Raw genomic sequence first — 12,078 nt, forward strand, 5'->3', positions numbered from 1 at the left:
GGGGTGGGGGGGGGGGGGGGTGGGGGGGGGGGGGGGTGGGGGGGGGGGGGGGTGGGGGGGGGGGGGGGTGGGGGGGGGGGGGGGTGGGGGGGGGGGGGGGTGGGGGGGGGGGGGGGTGGGGGGGGGGGGGGGTGGGGGGGGGGGGGGGTGGGGGGGGGGGGGGGTGGGGGGGGGGGGGGGTGGGGGGGGGGGGGGGTGGGGGGGGGGGGGGGTGGGGGGGGGGGGGGGTGGGGGGGGGGGGGGGTGGGGGGGGGGGGGGGTGGGGGGGGGGGGGGGTGGGGGGGGGGGGGGGTGGGGGGGGGGGGGGGTGGGGGGGGGGGGGGGTGGGGGGGGGGGGGGGTGGGGGGGGGGGGGGGTGGGGGGGGGGGGGGGTGGGGGGGGGGGGGGGTGGGGGGGGGGGGGGGTGGGGGGGGGGGGGGGTGGGGGGGGGGGGGGGTGGGGGGGGGGGGGGGTGGGGGGGGGGGGGGGTGGGGGGGGGGGGGGGTGGGGGGGGGGGGGGGTGGGGGGGGGGGGGGGTGGGGGGGGGGGGGGGTGGGGGGGGGGGGGGGTGGGGGGGGGGGGGGGTGGGGGGGGGGGGGGGTGGGGGGGGGGGGGGGTGGGGGGGGGGGGGGGTGGGGGGGGGGGGGGGTGGGGGGGGGGGGGGGTGGGGGGGGGGGGGGGTGGGGGGGGGGGGGGGTGGGGGGGGGGGGGGGTGGGGGGGGGGGGGGGTGGGGGGGGGGGGGGGTGGGGGGGGGGGGGGGTGGGGGGGGGGGGGGGTGGGGGGGGGGGGGGGTGGGGGGGGGGGGGGGTGGGGGGGGGGGGGGGTGGGGGGGGGGGGGGGTGGGGGGGGGGGGGGGTGGGGGGGGGGGGGGGTGGGGGGGGGGGGGGGTGGGGGGGGGGGGGGGTGGGGGGGGGGGGGGGTGGGGGGGGGGGGGGGTGGGGGGGGGGGGGGGTGGGGGGGGGGGGGGGTGGGGGGGGGGGGGGGTGGGGGGGGGGGGGGGTGGGGGGGGGGGGGGGTGGGGGGGGGGGGGGGTGGGGGGGGGGGGGGGTGGGGGGGGGGGGGGGTGGGGGGGGGGGGGGGCGGAGTGGGGGGGGGGGGGGGCGGGGGGGGGGGTTGGGGGGGGGGGGGGGGGGGGGGGGGGGGGGGGGTGGGGGGGGGGGGGGGGGGGGGGGGGGGGGGGGTTGGGGGGGGGGGGATGTGGGGGGCGGGGGGTGAGGGGGGGGGTTCGGGGGTGGGGGGGGGGGGGGGGGGGGGGCGGGGGGGGGGGGGGGGGGGGGGGGGGGGGGGGGGGGGGGGGGGGGGGGGGGGGGGGGGGGGGGGGGGGGGGTGGGGGGGGGGGGGGGTGGGGGGGGGGGGGGGTGGGGGGGGGGGTGGCAGGCCCTTGGCTTTTGATTCTGGTGTTTCTAGGTACTGGTAGCCAAGTTTTGTTAATTCTCAGAGCCTCTTCCTTCTTGTTGAAGGAAGAGACAAATAATTAAACACATAACAGGTTGTGTTTCGTTATTGTAAGATTTGTGGGGTGTGTGTTATGTGTGTGTGTGTCCCTTTTTTGTATTTTTTGCTTTTAGTTTGTATTAATGTAATGGTTGTTAAGAAATTATGTATGTTTTTTATGTTGAGAAAGTTTTTAAAAATCTATTATTAAAAAAGAGACTTATTTTGCTGAATTCCAGCCCTCCCTTCATGCCCAGTTGTGGACGCCCGGCGGTCCTAATCTTGTGATTCCTCCTTCAGGAAAAAAATCCTGACGGACGATTTTGCGGATAAGGAGGGCCTGGAAATGGGGGACGAGTATTTTGCCAATCTGGACCACATCGAGAGCGTGGAGAACTCGAAGGAGGGCTACGAGAGCGAGGCCAAGTGCTCCTCGGACAGCAGCGGCGTCAACCTGAAGGAGGACGACGATGACAACTCGGGCTCCGAGGAGGCTGAGGAGTCCAACGAGGACAGTTCCGACGACAACTTCTGCAAAGACGAGGACTTCAGCACGAGCTCTGTGTGGCGCAGCTACGCCACCCGCCGCCAGACGCGGGGCCAGAAGGAGAACGGCTTGTCGGAGACGGCCTCCAAGGACTCCGACCTGGCCAGGCAGGTCAGTCACGAAGAGGCCGCCCCATGCAAGCCTCCGCTCTCAGAAGAGACTTCCAAGAACAAGGTGGCTTCCTGGCTGAGCTCCACCCTGCCCGACAGCTACCAGGATGACAGCAGGTCCTCGTTCCGGATCCACGAGGCGATCGAAGCCAAGGCGAGCAAAGTGGAAGGGGCAGACACCGAGAAGGCCTTGACTGTCGGACCCGCACTCAAGGAAGAGTTTGGGCTAGATGCCGACATGAAAGTGAAGAAGAAAGAGGCAAGTTCCTTTTCCCTCTCCCCTTTTTTGTCCCTTTCCCTCCTTCCTACAACATTAATTAGCTTTGTTCTGCTGGTCTGCTTGTCCACACGTTACCCACGTGTGAGGCTTTGGGTGCCCTTAAAGACTTGTGTTTACACACCCTCAGGCCCATCAGAACTGAAATTTTCCTATGAGAAATGTCACAGTTTTGAAAGGCATCTGAAAAAGGGAACCTCTCTCTCCGGAAAGCTCATGTGGGAATTGGTGGTTCTGACCCCGAGCTATCCGGATCTCATCAGAACTCAGAAGCTAAACAGCCTCAGACCTGGTAAGTATTTGGATGGGAGACCCCCAAGGAAGTCCAGCATTGTTCTTCAGAGATAGGGAAATACCACCACCACAAGAACCAGCGTGGTAGGGTGGTTAGGAACAGGTGGACTCTAATCTGGAGATCCACGCTCAGTTCCCCACTCCTGCACACGAGCGGCTGAGTCTTATTTGGCAAACCAGAGTTGTTTCCCTACTCCTCCACATGAAGCCTGCTGGGTGACCTTGGGCCAGTCACAGTTCTCTCAGGACTCTCTCAGCCCCACTTCCCTCACAAGGTGTAAGGAGCAGGGAAGGAGTTTGTGCGCCGCTTTGAGATTCCTGACAGTTGAGAAAAGTGGGGTATAAATCCGAACCCTTCCTCTTCTTCACTGTCCATCTCTTGCCTTGAAAATCATACAAGTTTGACGTAAGTCAACAACGACTTAACAGCACTCTCCTCCAGTCTTAAGGGGTTAGCTGACTTCTGTTCTATTATTCCATGGCAAACTGGCACTGCCGGCCCTTTGAAAAGAGCACTCTGTGGACCAGTAAGTCAGAAAATTCCTCTTGCCTGGAGACCAACAAGATTTTGGGGGCTAAGCTTCTAAGAGACATAGCCCCCTTCATGTAAGGATGGAGATCTCTGAGCCCTTTTCCCCCAGTCTGAAGGTGGAGGTGGGAGGGCGTGAGACGACACTTGGGATTTCCAGTCATACTCGAGTCTGACCAAAGCAGCTTTGGCTGTCAAAAGCTTATGCCCGTTCAAAAATCTTGCTGGTCTCTAAGGTGCTCCTGGACTTAGATAAAGTCTAAATAACTCTATGAAGGAATACATTTATCGATCAGAAACACTTTCTGTAGAAAAATATGTCAGGGAAGACTTTTCATGGAAAATTACAGCAGAGGAAGAAGAACAAGAAGACGAGGATTTATACCCCACCTTTCTCTCCTGTAAGGAGACTCAAGGTGGCCTACAAGCTCCTTTCCCTTCCTCTCCCCACAACAGACACCTTGTGAGGTGGGGGGGGGGGTCTGAGAGAGTCCCGAGAGGACTGTGACTAGCCTAAGGTGACTCAGCAGGAAATGTAGGAGTGGGGAAACACATCTGGTTCACCAGACAAGCCTCTGCCACTCAGGTGGAGGAGTGGGGAATCAAACCTGGTTCTCCAGATTAGAATCCACCTGCTCTTAACCACGACACCACACTGTATTTGAGCAAACATCTTGGTGCATCTCTGCATAAATCTCCGCCGTGTGGCGCAGTTCAGCAGGTGGGCTCTGGAGGGGCTTGTGTTGTTGTTGAGGGAGGGGCCAGGCTCAGTGTCAGAACATCTGCTTGGGATGCAGAAGATTCCAGGTTCAATCCCTGGCATCTCCAGTCAGAACGGCCAGGAGTAAGGCGTGGTGAAAAACTGCTGTCTAAGACCCCTGGAGAGCGGCTGCCAGTCCGAGTAGACAATGCCGCCCACGATGGATCAAAGATCCGATTGACTTACTATAAGGCAGCTTCTTGTACTTGTGTGATATGGGAGAATGCGAGGTACAAAGGAACTAGTAAAGCGACACTAGCTAACCACAGCTCGTTTTGTTTTGTAGGAACCTGAGGATCACAGCAGATCAGCACCGTAAGTCCTCCTTATATCTGGCTTTTTTGGAAAACCCCAGAGCACATTATACAGTCGACTGAGTCCCACCGTAAAGCTGGCCCTCGATTTGTGCCGTGCAAAACTGTGGCTTGAGAAACTGGAAATGCATCTATAAGGACGTCTGTGCATGTAGAAAACTAGGTGGAAGGGAGAGTTTGGCTGCCCCCCCCCCCCCCCCACATACACACACACGCATGCCTGCTAGGATGTTTGGGGTGCTGACAGGTGTGTGTTTAGGGCAGTGGTGGCGAACCCATGGCACGGGTGCCAGAGGTGGCACTCAGAGCCCTCTCTGTGGGTACGCACAAACAGAGTCGGCCCCCCCCCCCCCATCTTGGCTGGCCTGCGCCGCTGGGTTCAGTTATTAGCATTAAACCTAAGACCTAGTTTTGGGGAAGCAGTGTAGGTAACTAAGCGCTGTTAGACCCCACCGATTTTCATGCAAAGAACTAAGGTGTGAGCCTGTACCTGGGAGTAAGCTCGGTTGCTGGCAACGGGGCTTGCTTCTGAGTGAACCCTCCTAGGGTCGTGAGTCACCCGTTGGAAGAGTTGCACGGTTGCTTCAAAGCAAAGCCACCGACTCCCACCAAGCTTACTCCCGAGTAACGCACGCCTCGGAGCCGACCGTTTTTTTCTAAACAAAAACTCAGTATTCAGGTTAAATTGCCATGTTGGCACTTTGCAATAAATAAGTAGGTTTGGGGTTGCCATTTGGGCACTCGGTCTCGAAAAGGTTCACCATCACTGGTTTAGGGGGAATTCATGCCTATTCGTTTCAAGAGCAAGATCCAAGTCCAGGAGCATGTTGTCAAGCCCCTGATCTGTAGACAAATATAGGACTCTGGATTTCAGAGCAGTAGCCTTTATTGACAGACATCGGCATGGCCCCAAAAGAAGCCAGTTCCAAAGAACTGTCTTTGAGTACAACCTTCCCGAGTTCTCCCCCTTTCTCACTGCATATCAAAGGCAGAGTGAAGCAGGACAGGAATGCTACAGCTGTTGCTTTCTCAAGGCCGGCGTGAAGAGATAAAGTGAGGCGTCAGCGTTTGGGTGCTCCTAGTTTACGATTTTCAGGGTGTGAACTTTTGAGGGTCAGAGTTCCCTTCATCAGATATAGCTAAGTGGAAGGGAAATTATCGTCATCTGATATAGTTTGTTTTTATAGTATGTATATGTCCCGCCAAGCCTGCGTGGGGGCAAGCTTGCTTCTGTAAGATCTGATTTCTTTGCTTCAAAACTCCACTCCAGCTGAGTTCTCAAAGATTTTTATTGAAAAAATTCAAAACAGAGAAATAAAACATAAATGCAGTTACAGAGATTGCTCAGCTGAGTACATTCTTACGGTTCTATTGAGACCTCCTGCCAAGAGGTGCTTCTCTTACCTTAGCCCATGATAGAGTCACCTGGTCTTTGTTCTTTAGTCTCCAAGAAAACTGCTATCACTGCCATGTGGTTACCCAAAGCCTTTGAAGTTCCTTATTTGGGCATCTTCCTGTCCTGGGTAAATTTCCATGGCCTTTTGGTTTCCCCATCTGGAGATCAAAGACCCTTTTAACATGTATGTGTGATGCTGTTAGATTTACAGTACAATTCCATCACAGTATGTGTATATATCTATCTGTCTGTTTGTCTGTCTACTGTAGATAGATAGAGAGATAGAGATAGATAGATAGATAGATAGATAGATAGATAGATAGATAGATAGATAGATAGATAGATAGATAGATAGATAGATAGATAGATAGATAGATAGATAGATAAGAAGAAGAGGAGTTTGGATTTCTATCCCCCCTTTCTCTCCTGTAGGAGACTCAAAGGGGCTGACAATCTCCTTGCCCTTCCCCCCCCCACAACAAACACCCTGTGAGGTGGGTGGGGCTGAGAGAGCTCCAAAGAACTGTTACCAGCCCAAGGTCACCCAGCTGCCGTGTTTTTATTGTTTTATGATTTTATTGTATATAATTGTTCACTGCCCTGAGCCCTTGGGGGAGAACAGTCTCAAAGTTTAATTATAAATATAAATAAATAAATAAAAATAGAGATTCCCCGAGCCCTTAAATCCCAAGTCTGAAATTGGGAGGGGTGTTGCAACGAAGCGAGTCAGGGTGCCCAGGTCCAATGCCTATTGTAAGGAGCTTGATTAGAGCAGGGGAAAAGGGCTCTTCTGATGTTTTTAGGCAGTCAGCCTGGAATCCCCAGTGCTAGGAGGTGACATCAGAAGGCCTCAGTCTCTGTGCCCAGTTTGTTGGCATTCCAGAGGAACTGTCTGGTCACTGTGTGAAGAAGGAGGAGGAGTTTGGATTTATATCCCCCCTTTTTCACTCCCGTAAGGAGACTCAGCACAGATACCCACCTGAAACTATTAATTGCAGTGGGGCTTTCCCGGGAGAGTGTCCTGATAGATCCTGCCAAGATGGCTAGATCTGCCCACCTTCCGCTTGATTTCCCTATAATCGCAGATCCTCACAACCATAAGAACATAAGAACAAGCCAGCTGGATCAGACCAGAGTCCATCTAGTCCAGCTCTCTGCTACTTGCAGTGGCCCACCAGGTGCCTTTGGGAGCTCACATGCAGGATATGAAAGCAATGGCCTTCTGCGGCTGTTGCTCCCAATCACCTGGTCTGTTAAGGCATTTGCAATCCCAGATCAAAGAGGATCAAGATTGGTAGCCATAAATCGACTTCTCCTCCATAAATCTATCCAAGCCCCTTTTAAAGCTATCCAGGTTAGTGGCCACCACCACCTCCTGTGGCAGCATATTACAAACACCAATCACACGTTGTGTGAAGAAATGTTTCCTTTTATTAGTCCTAATTCTTCCCCCCAGCATTTTCAATGTATGCCCCCTGGTTCTAGTATTGTGTATTGAGTATTGTGAGAAAGAGAGAACAATTTCTCTCTGTCAACATTTTCTATCCAATGCATAATTTTATAGACTTCAATCATATCCCCCCTCAGATGTCTCCTCACCAAACTAAAGAGTCCCAAACACTGCGGCCTCTCCTCATAAGGAAGGTGCTCCAATCCCTCAATCATCCTCGTTGCCCTTCTCTGCACTTTTTCTATCTCTTCGAGATCCTTTTTGAGATGTGGCGACCAGAACTGAACACAGGACTCCAAGTGCGGTCGCACCACGACTTTATATAAGGGCATGACAATCTTTGCAGTTTTATTATCAATTCCTTTCCTAATGATCCCCAGCATAGAGTTTGCCTTTTTCACAGCTGCCATGCATTGAGTTGACATTCCCATGGAACTATCAACTAAGACTCCCAAATCCCTTTCCTGGTCTGTGACTGATAGCACTGACCCCTGTAGCGTGTATGTGAAGTTTGGATTTTTTGCCCCTATGTGCATCACTTTACATTTTGCTACATTGAACTGCATTTGCCATTTCTTAGCCCCCTCACCTAATTTATCAAGGTCCACTTGGAGCTCCTCGCAATCCAAGTCATCTTCGCAAACCAAGTCATCTCGACCCCTCAAAATTAATTCTTCTTTACATCTGTATGCATTTGCTTAGCTGAAAGGGCAATGATGGATGGCTTCATTGCTCAGCGGTAAGGACCTGCTGCTTTCTCACCCCGTTCTTACGCCGTCGCTTAAGCTTGCTGGCATCTCTTGACTATCCTGGCCTCTGATGAAATGTAGGCTGCTGAGAAAAATCCTGTGACTGACAACCCCATTTTTTTTTTGTCATTTCCTAGTGTGAGCAGTTCAAGCAGGGTGTATGGCTACAACCCGAACCCAGTGATACCAGAAGGGATCCGGAGGCCAGTCAGCAAAACTGCCATGCATCAAAACCGAAGGCAGATGGAGACACATCAGCAGAGCCCTGCAGATGTAAGTTTTTGACCAGGGTTTGGTACACCAGTGGCGTAACTTCCACGGGGCTGGGTGGGGACTGGTGCCCCAGGCAGACACCGTTGAGTTGCATGGGGGTGTGTGTGCAGAAAATGGCAGACCCCTTCCCCCCCCCTCCTTCCCAATTCTTCCCCCCAAGGTAGTTGGGCTACGGACAGATGACGGGTCTCTTACCTTCTCCCCCTCCCAACCCTTCCTCCCAGGATGGGTGGACCACAACTAGCTGCCGGTCCCTCTTCCCCTCTCTCCAAGGTGGATGAAGTGGTACCTGGTAACCTAATTTTAACCTACCTGGGATTTGGGATGCGTATGGAGGAGGGGGTGATGGTACCCTCACTGCCACAAGAGTATTGGCTTAGCTCTTCAAGAGGCGGTCCCTAGAAATCATGTTCAGCTGATGTGGAAACCCCCACCTGAGATTCCGGAGAGGGGTTAGGGAGGTCTTTTTCAGCATAAGGCTGCTTTGTGTGTGAAGAGCCATCGTTAGATTAAGTTCCCCTCCCCCCCCCCAAACAAACAAACAAACAAAAAACCCAGAGGTTCTTGTGGGTAACAGAGCAAGATCGGGGGGGGGGGGGGGCAAGTCTGCCCACGAACCTGTGGGCAATATGCTGGATTGTGGCTTTCTGGAGGCCGGAGAAGATAGAGCAAATTTTGAAGGGGGACTCAGAAGGTTTGTTAGTTCATTAATTAATTGTTGGTTTTGCTATACTGCCCGCCCCCGAAGGGCTCTGGGCAGTGTACAATCCAAGACTAAACATATATAAAACCCTAAATAAATAATAAATATAAAACACAAGAAGAAGAAGAAGAGTTTGGATTTATATCCCACCTTTTCTCTCCTGTAGGAGACTCAAAGGGGCTTACAATCTCCTTGCCCTTCCCCCCTCACAACAAACACCCTGTGAGGTAGGTGGGGCTGAGAGAGCTCCGAGAAGCTGTGACTAGCCCAAGGTCACCCAGCTGGCGTGTGTGGGAGTGCACAGGCTAATCTGAATTCCCCAGATAAACCTCCACAACTCAAGCGGCAGAGCTGGGAATCAAACCCGGTTCCTCCAGATCAGAGTGCACCTGCTCTTAACCTCCTACACCACTGCTGCTCCATATTAGAATTACAAAACATACTGATGGCAGACCACACAAACTCCGACTCTAACCTCCTGAGGGGAGGATCAGGCATTGATGGTATCAGTCAGATTGTGAAAGTATAAAGATTTGTAAGGTATAAAGAGGACAGCTCAGTAGCAGCCGGCCTTCCCAATGGCCTGGTGGAACAGCTCGGTCTTGCAGGCCCTGTGGAACTGTTCTAGGCCTTGCAGGGCCCTGATGGCTGGAGGTAGAGCATTCCACCAGTGGCGACCAGAGCAGTAAAAGCCCTGGCCCAGGTCGAGACCAGCCGCGCTGTAGAGGGGTCAGAGCAGTGATTCTCAACCAGGGTTCCATAGTACCCTGGGGTACCATGAGCACGTCCCAGGGGTACCCTGACAATGCTACCACCTGCCCCCCCCCCCCCCCACCGGAAACAAATGGATTTTAAAGGGGCGGGGGGAGGGGTTTTTGGAAACCTCATGGGCTTCCTTTAAACAACATTTAAAACAGCATTGTTTTATTTGCCTAAATGCGGTGTGGATTGAGGGGGTAGATTTAAAGGGAGCTTTCCCTTTAAATCCCCCCAAATCCATGCCGAATTTAGGCAAACCAACAACACAGCTGTCAATGCTGCTTTCCCTCCCCTCCCCCTGCTTGCCACTCCCCCCACCCACAGGCCAAAAAAGGAAAAAAACCATTACAAATGCAAAAAAAAATTCAAATGAACCTCAAGGGTACCTTGAGATATGAAGAGCGAGGTCAAGGGTACCTCGACGTCGCAAAGGTTGGGAAACACTGGGTCAGAGACGACCAGCAAATTTGCCTCTGCAGAACGCAGAGGCCAGACAGGGGCATAGGGGGAAAGATGGTTTGTTGGATTGAAAGTGATTGACAGGTGAGGGGTTCTCCTTGTCTTCGGCAGGACGTGCTGATGCTCTCGAGCAGCACCGACAGCGACGGAGACAACGGGCAAGGCACCTCAGGGCAAGCGCAGGGCAACGCGAACGACAGCGACGACATCCAGACCATTTCCTCCGGGTCGGAGGAAGAACACGGGGCCGATGGGAAAAAGAACATGTCTTCTGGGCTCGGTAATTCCTGCTACATTGAGTGAAAGGGGGCGACTGGGAAGATGTTTGTAGGGGGGCTGCATTCCGAAAATCCAAACCCCTTCCCCTTGGGTCCATACACTGACTTCAAGATCTGGTGCAAAAAACGTTGTTTGGTCGTGGTGGGGGAGGGCGGCCGCCCATACAGGGAGGGGAGAGGAGGGGAGGGGGCAGAAAACTCCGATTTTTCACCGGCCTACAGAGGCCTAGAGACGCCTCTACTCCAGTGGGAACAGGTGATCCTCCCGATCTCATTCTGAGATCTCTTCGGGCCCCGTGATCGACTCGTTTCCTTGATCCTTCCCCCTCCCTGTGTGTTCGGCAGGGCCCGTGAAGAGGCAAGTGGCTGTAAAGTCCACTCGGGGCTTCGCCTTGAAGTCGACCCACGGCATCGCCATCAAGTCGACCAACCTGGCGTCGGGGGAGAACTTCCTCATCCGGAGGAGCACGCGGCAGTTCTACGACGGCGAGGAGTCTTGTTACATCATCGATGCCAAACTTGAGGGCAATCTTGGGCGCTACCTTAACGTAAGCCTCCTCTCCTTGCCTTCTTTTACTGACCATTTTGTAGAGAAGATCAACCAGAACGCTCCTTTTGATATATTTTTTTAAAAAATTAATGTTTATCCATATAAAACCATGCTAGAGTTGGAAGACCCCACGATCCAGTCCATGCAGGAAGACACAATCAGAGCACTCCTGACAGATGGCCATCTAGCCTCTGCTGAATAGCCTCCAAGGAAGGAGACTCCGCCACACTCCGAGGCAGGGAATTCCACTCTCAAACAGCCCTGTCAGAAATTTCTTCCTAATATTTAGGTGGAATCCACTACATCAGCGTGGTGTAGTGGTTAAGAGCAGGTGGATTCTAATCTGGAGAACCGGGTTTGATTCCCCATTCCTCCACCTGAGTGGCAGAGGCTTATCTGGTGAACCAGATGTGTTTCCGCACTCCTACATTCCTGCTGGGTGACCTTGGACTAGTCACAGTTCTCCCAGAATTCTCTCAGCCCCACCTGCCTCGCAAGGTGCCTGTTGTGGGGAGAGGAAGGGAAAGGAGCTTGTTAGCCACCTTGAGTCTCCTCATAGGAGAGAAAGGTGACATATAAATCCAAACTCCTCCTCCTCCTCTTCTTCTCCTCCTCCTCTTCTTCTCCTCCTCCTCCTCCTCCTCCTCCTCCTCCTTCTTCTTCTCCTTCTTCTTCTTCTCCTCCTTCTCCTTTTTCACCTTCTTCACCTTCACCTTCACCGTCCGCAGGGCCGGCAAGATGGATGTTCCACGAGGCCTTGGGTTGAGGCCACCCACAAGTCCATTGAAGCAACAAGAAGCCTGTCTCTTTTATTCTGTACATCTCCAACTTGCGCACCTCTCCCCCTTCTCCTCCTGGCAAATAGAGAGTACTTCCTGTCAGAAGAGGAGATGGAAGGGATTTTTAGGCTAAATTATGCTGATCAGTGCGCCATTGTAAACGCGAGGTTTTAAATGTGGATTTGTTTTCAGAGATCGCTTGCGCGTCTAACTTTGTTGTAAGCCACCCTAAGCCCGGCCTTGGCCGGGAATGGGTGGGGTATAAATCTAATAAAATAAATATATTGTCGAAGGCTTTCACAACCTGAATAGCCAAGATGTTGTGGGTTTTCTGCATTGTATACTGGAACACGGCCATACAACCTGGAAAACCCACAACATCCTAAAAATAAATAGTTCAGTCATTGTAGCACACCCACCAGAATGCTTCTGAAAGT

The 12,078-nt window shown here is 54.2% G+C and overlaps 1 protein-coding gene across 1 annotated transcript in view; it reads left to right on the top strand.

Annotated features, from left to right (window-relative positions):
• SETDB1 (SET domain bifurcated histone lysine methyltransferase 1) overlaps window positions 1–12,078 on the top strand; it is a 43,352-nt gene that overhangs the window by 28,737 nt on the left and 2,537 nt on the right. Inside the window, exons 8-12 of the mRNA XM_048503871.1 lie at window positions 1,715–2,330; window positions 4,218–4,246; window positions 7,978–8,113; window positions 10,146–10,314; window positions 10,658–10,860. Of these exons, the coding sequence (XP_048359828.1) occupies window positions 1,715–2,330; window positions 4,218–4,246; window positions 7,978–8,113; window positions 10,146–10,314; window positions 10,658–10,860 (1,153 nt within the window). The remainder of the gene's footprint in view (window positions 1–1,714; window positions 2,331–4,217; window positions 4,247–7,977; window positions 8,114–10,145; window positions 10,315–10,657; window positions 10,861–12,078) is intronic.

Source organism: Sphaerodactylus townsendi, linkage group LG01 (genome assembly GCF_021028975.2).
Source record: "Sphaerodactylus townsendi isolate TG3544 linkage group LG01, MPM_Stown_v2.3, whole genome shotgun sequence".
Classification (NCBI taxonomy): Eukaryota; Metazoa; Chordata; class Lepidosauria; order Squamata; family Sphaerodactylidae; genus Sphaerodactylus; species Sphaerodactylus townsendi.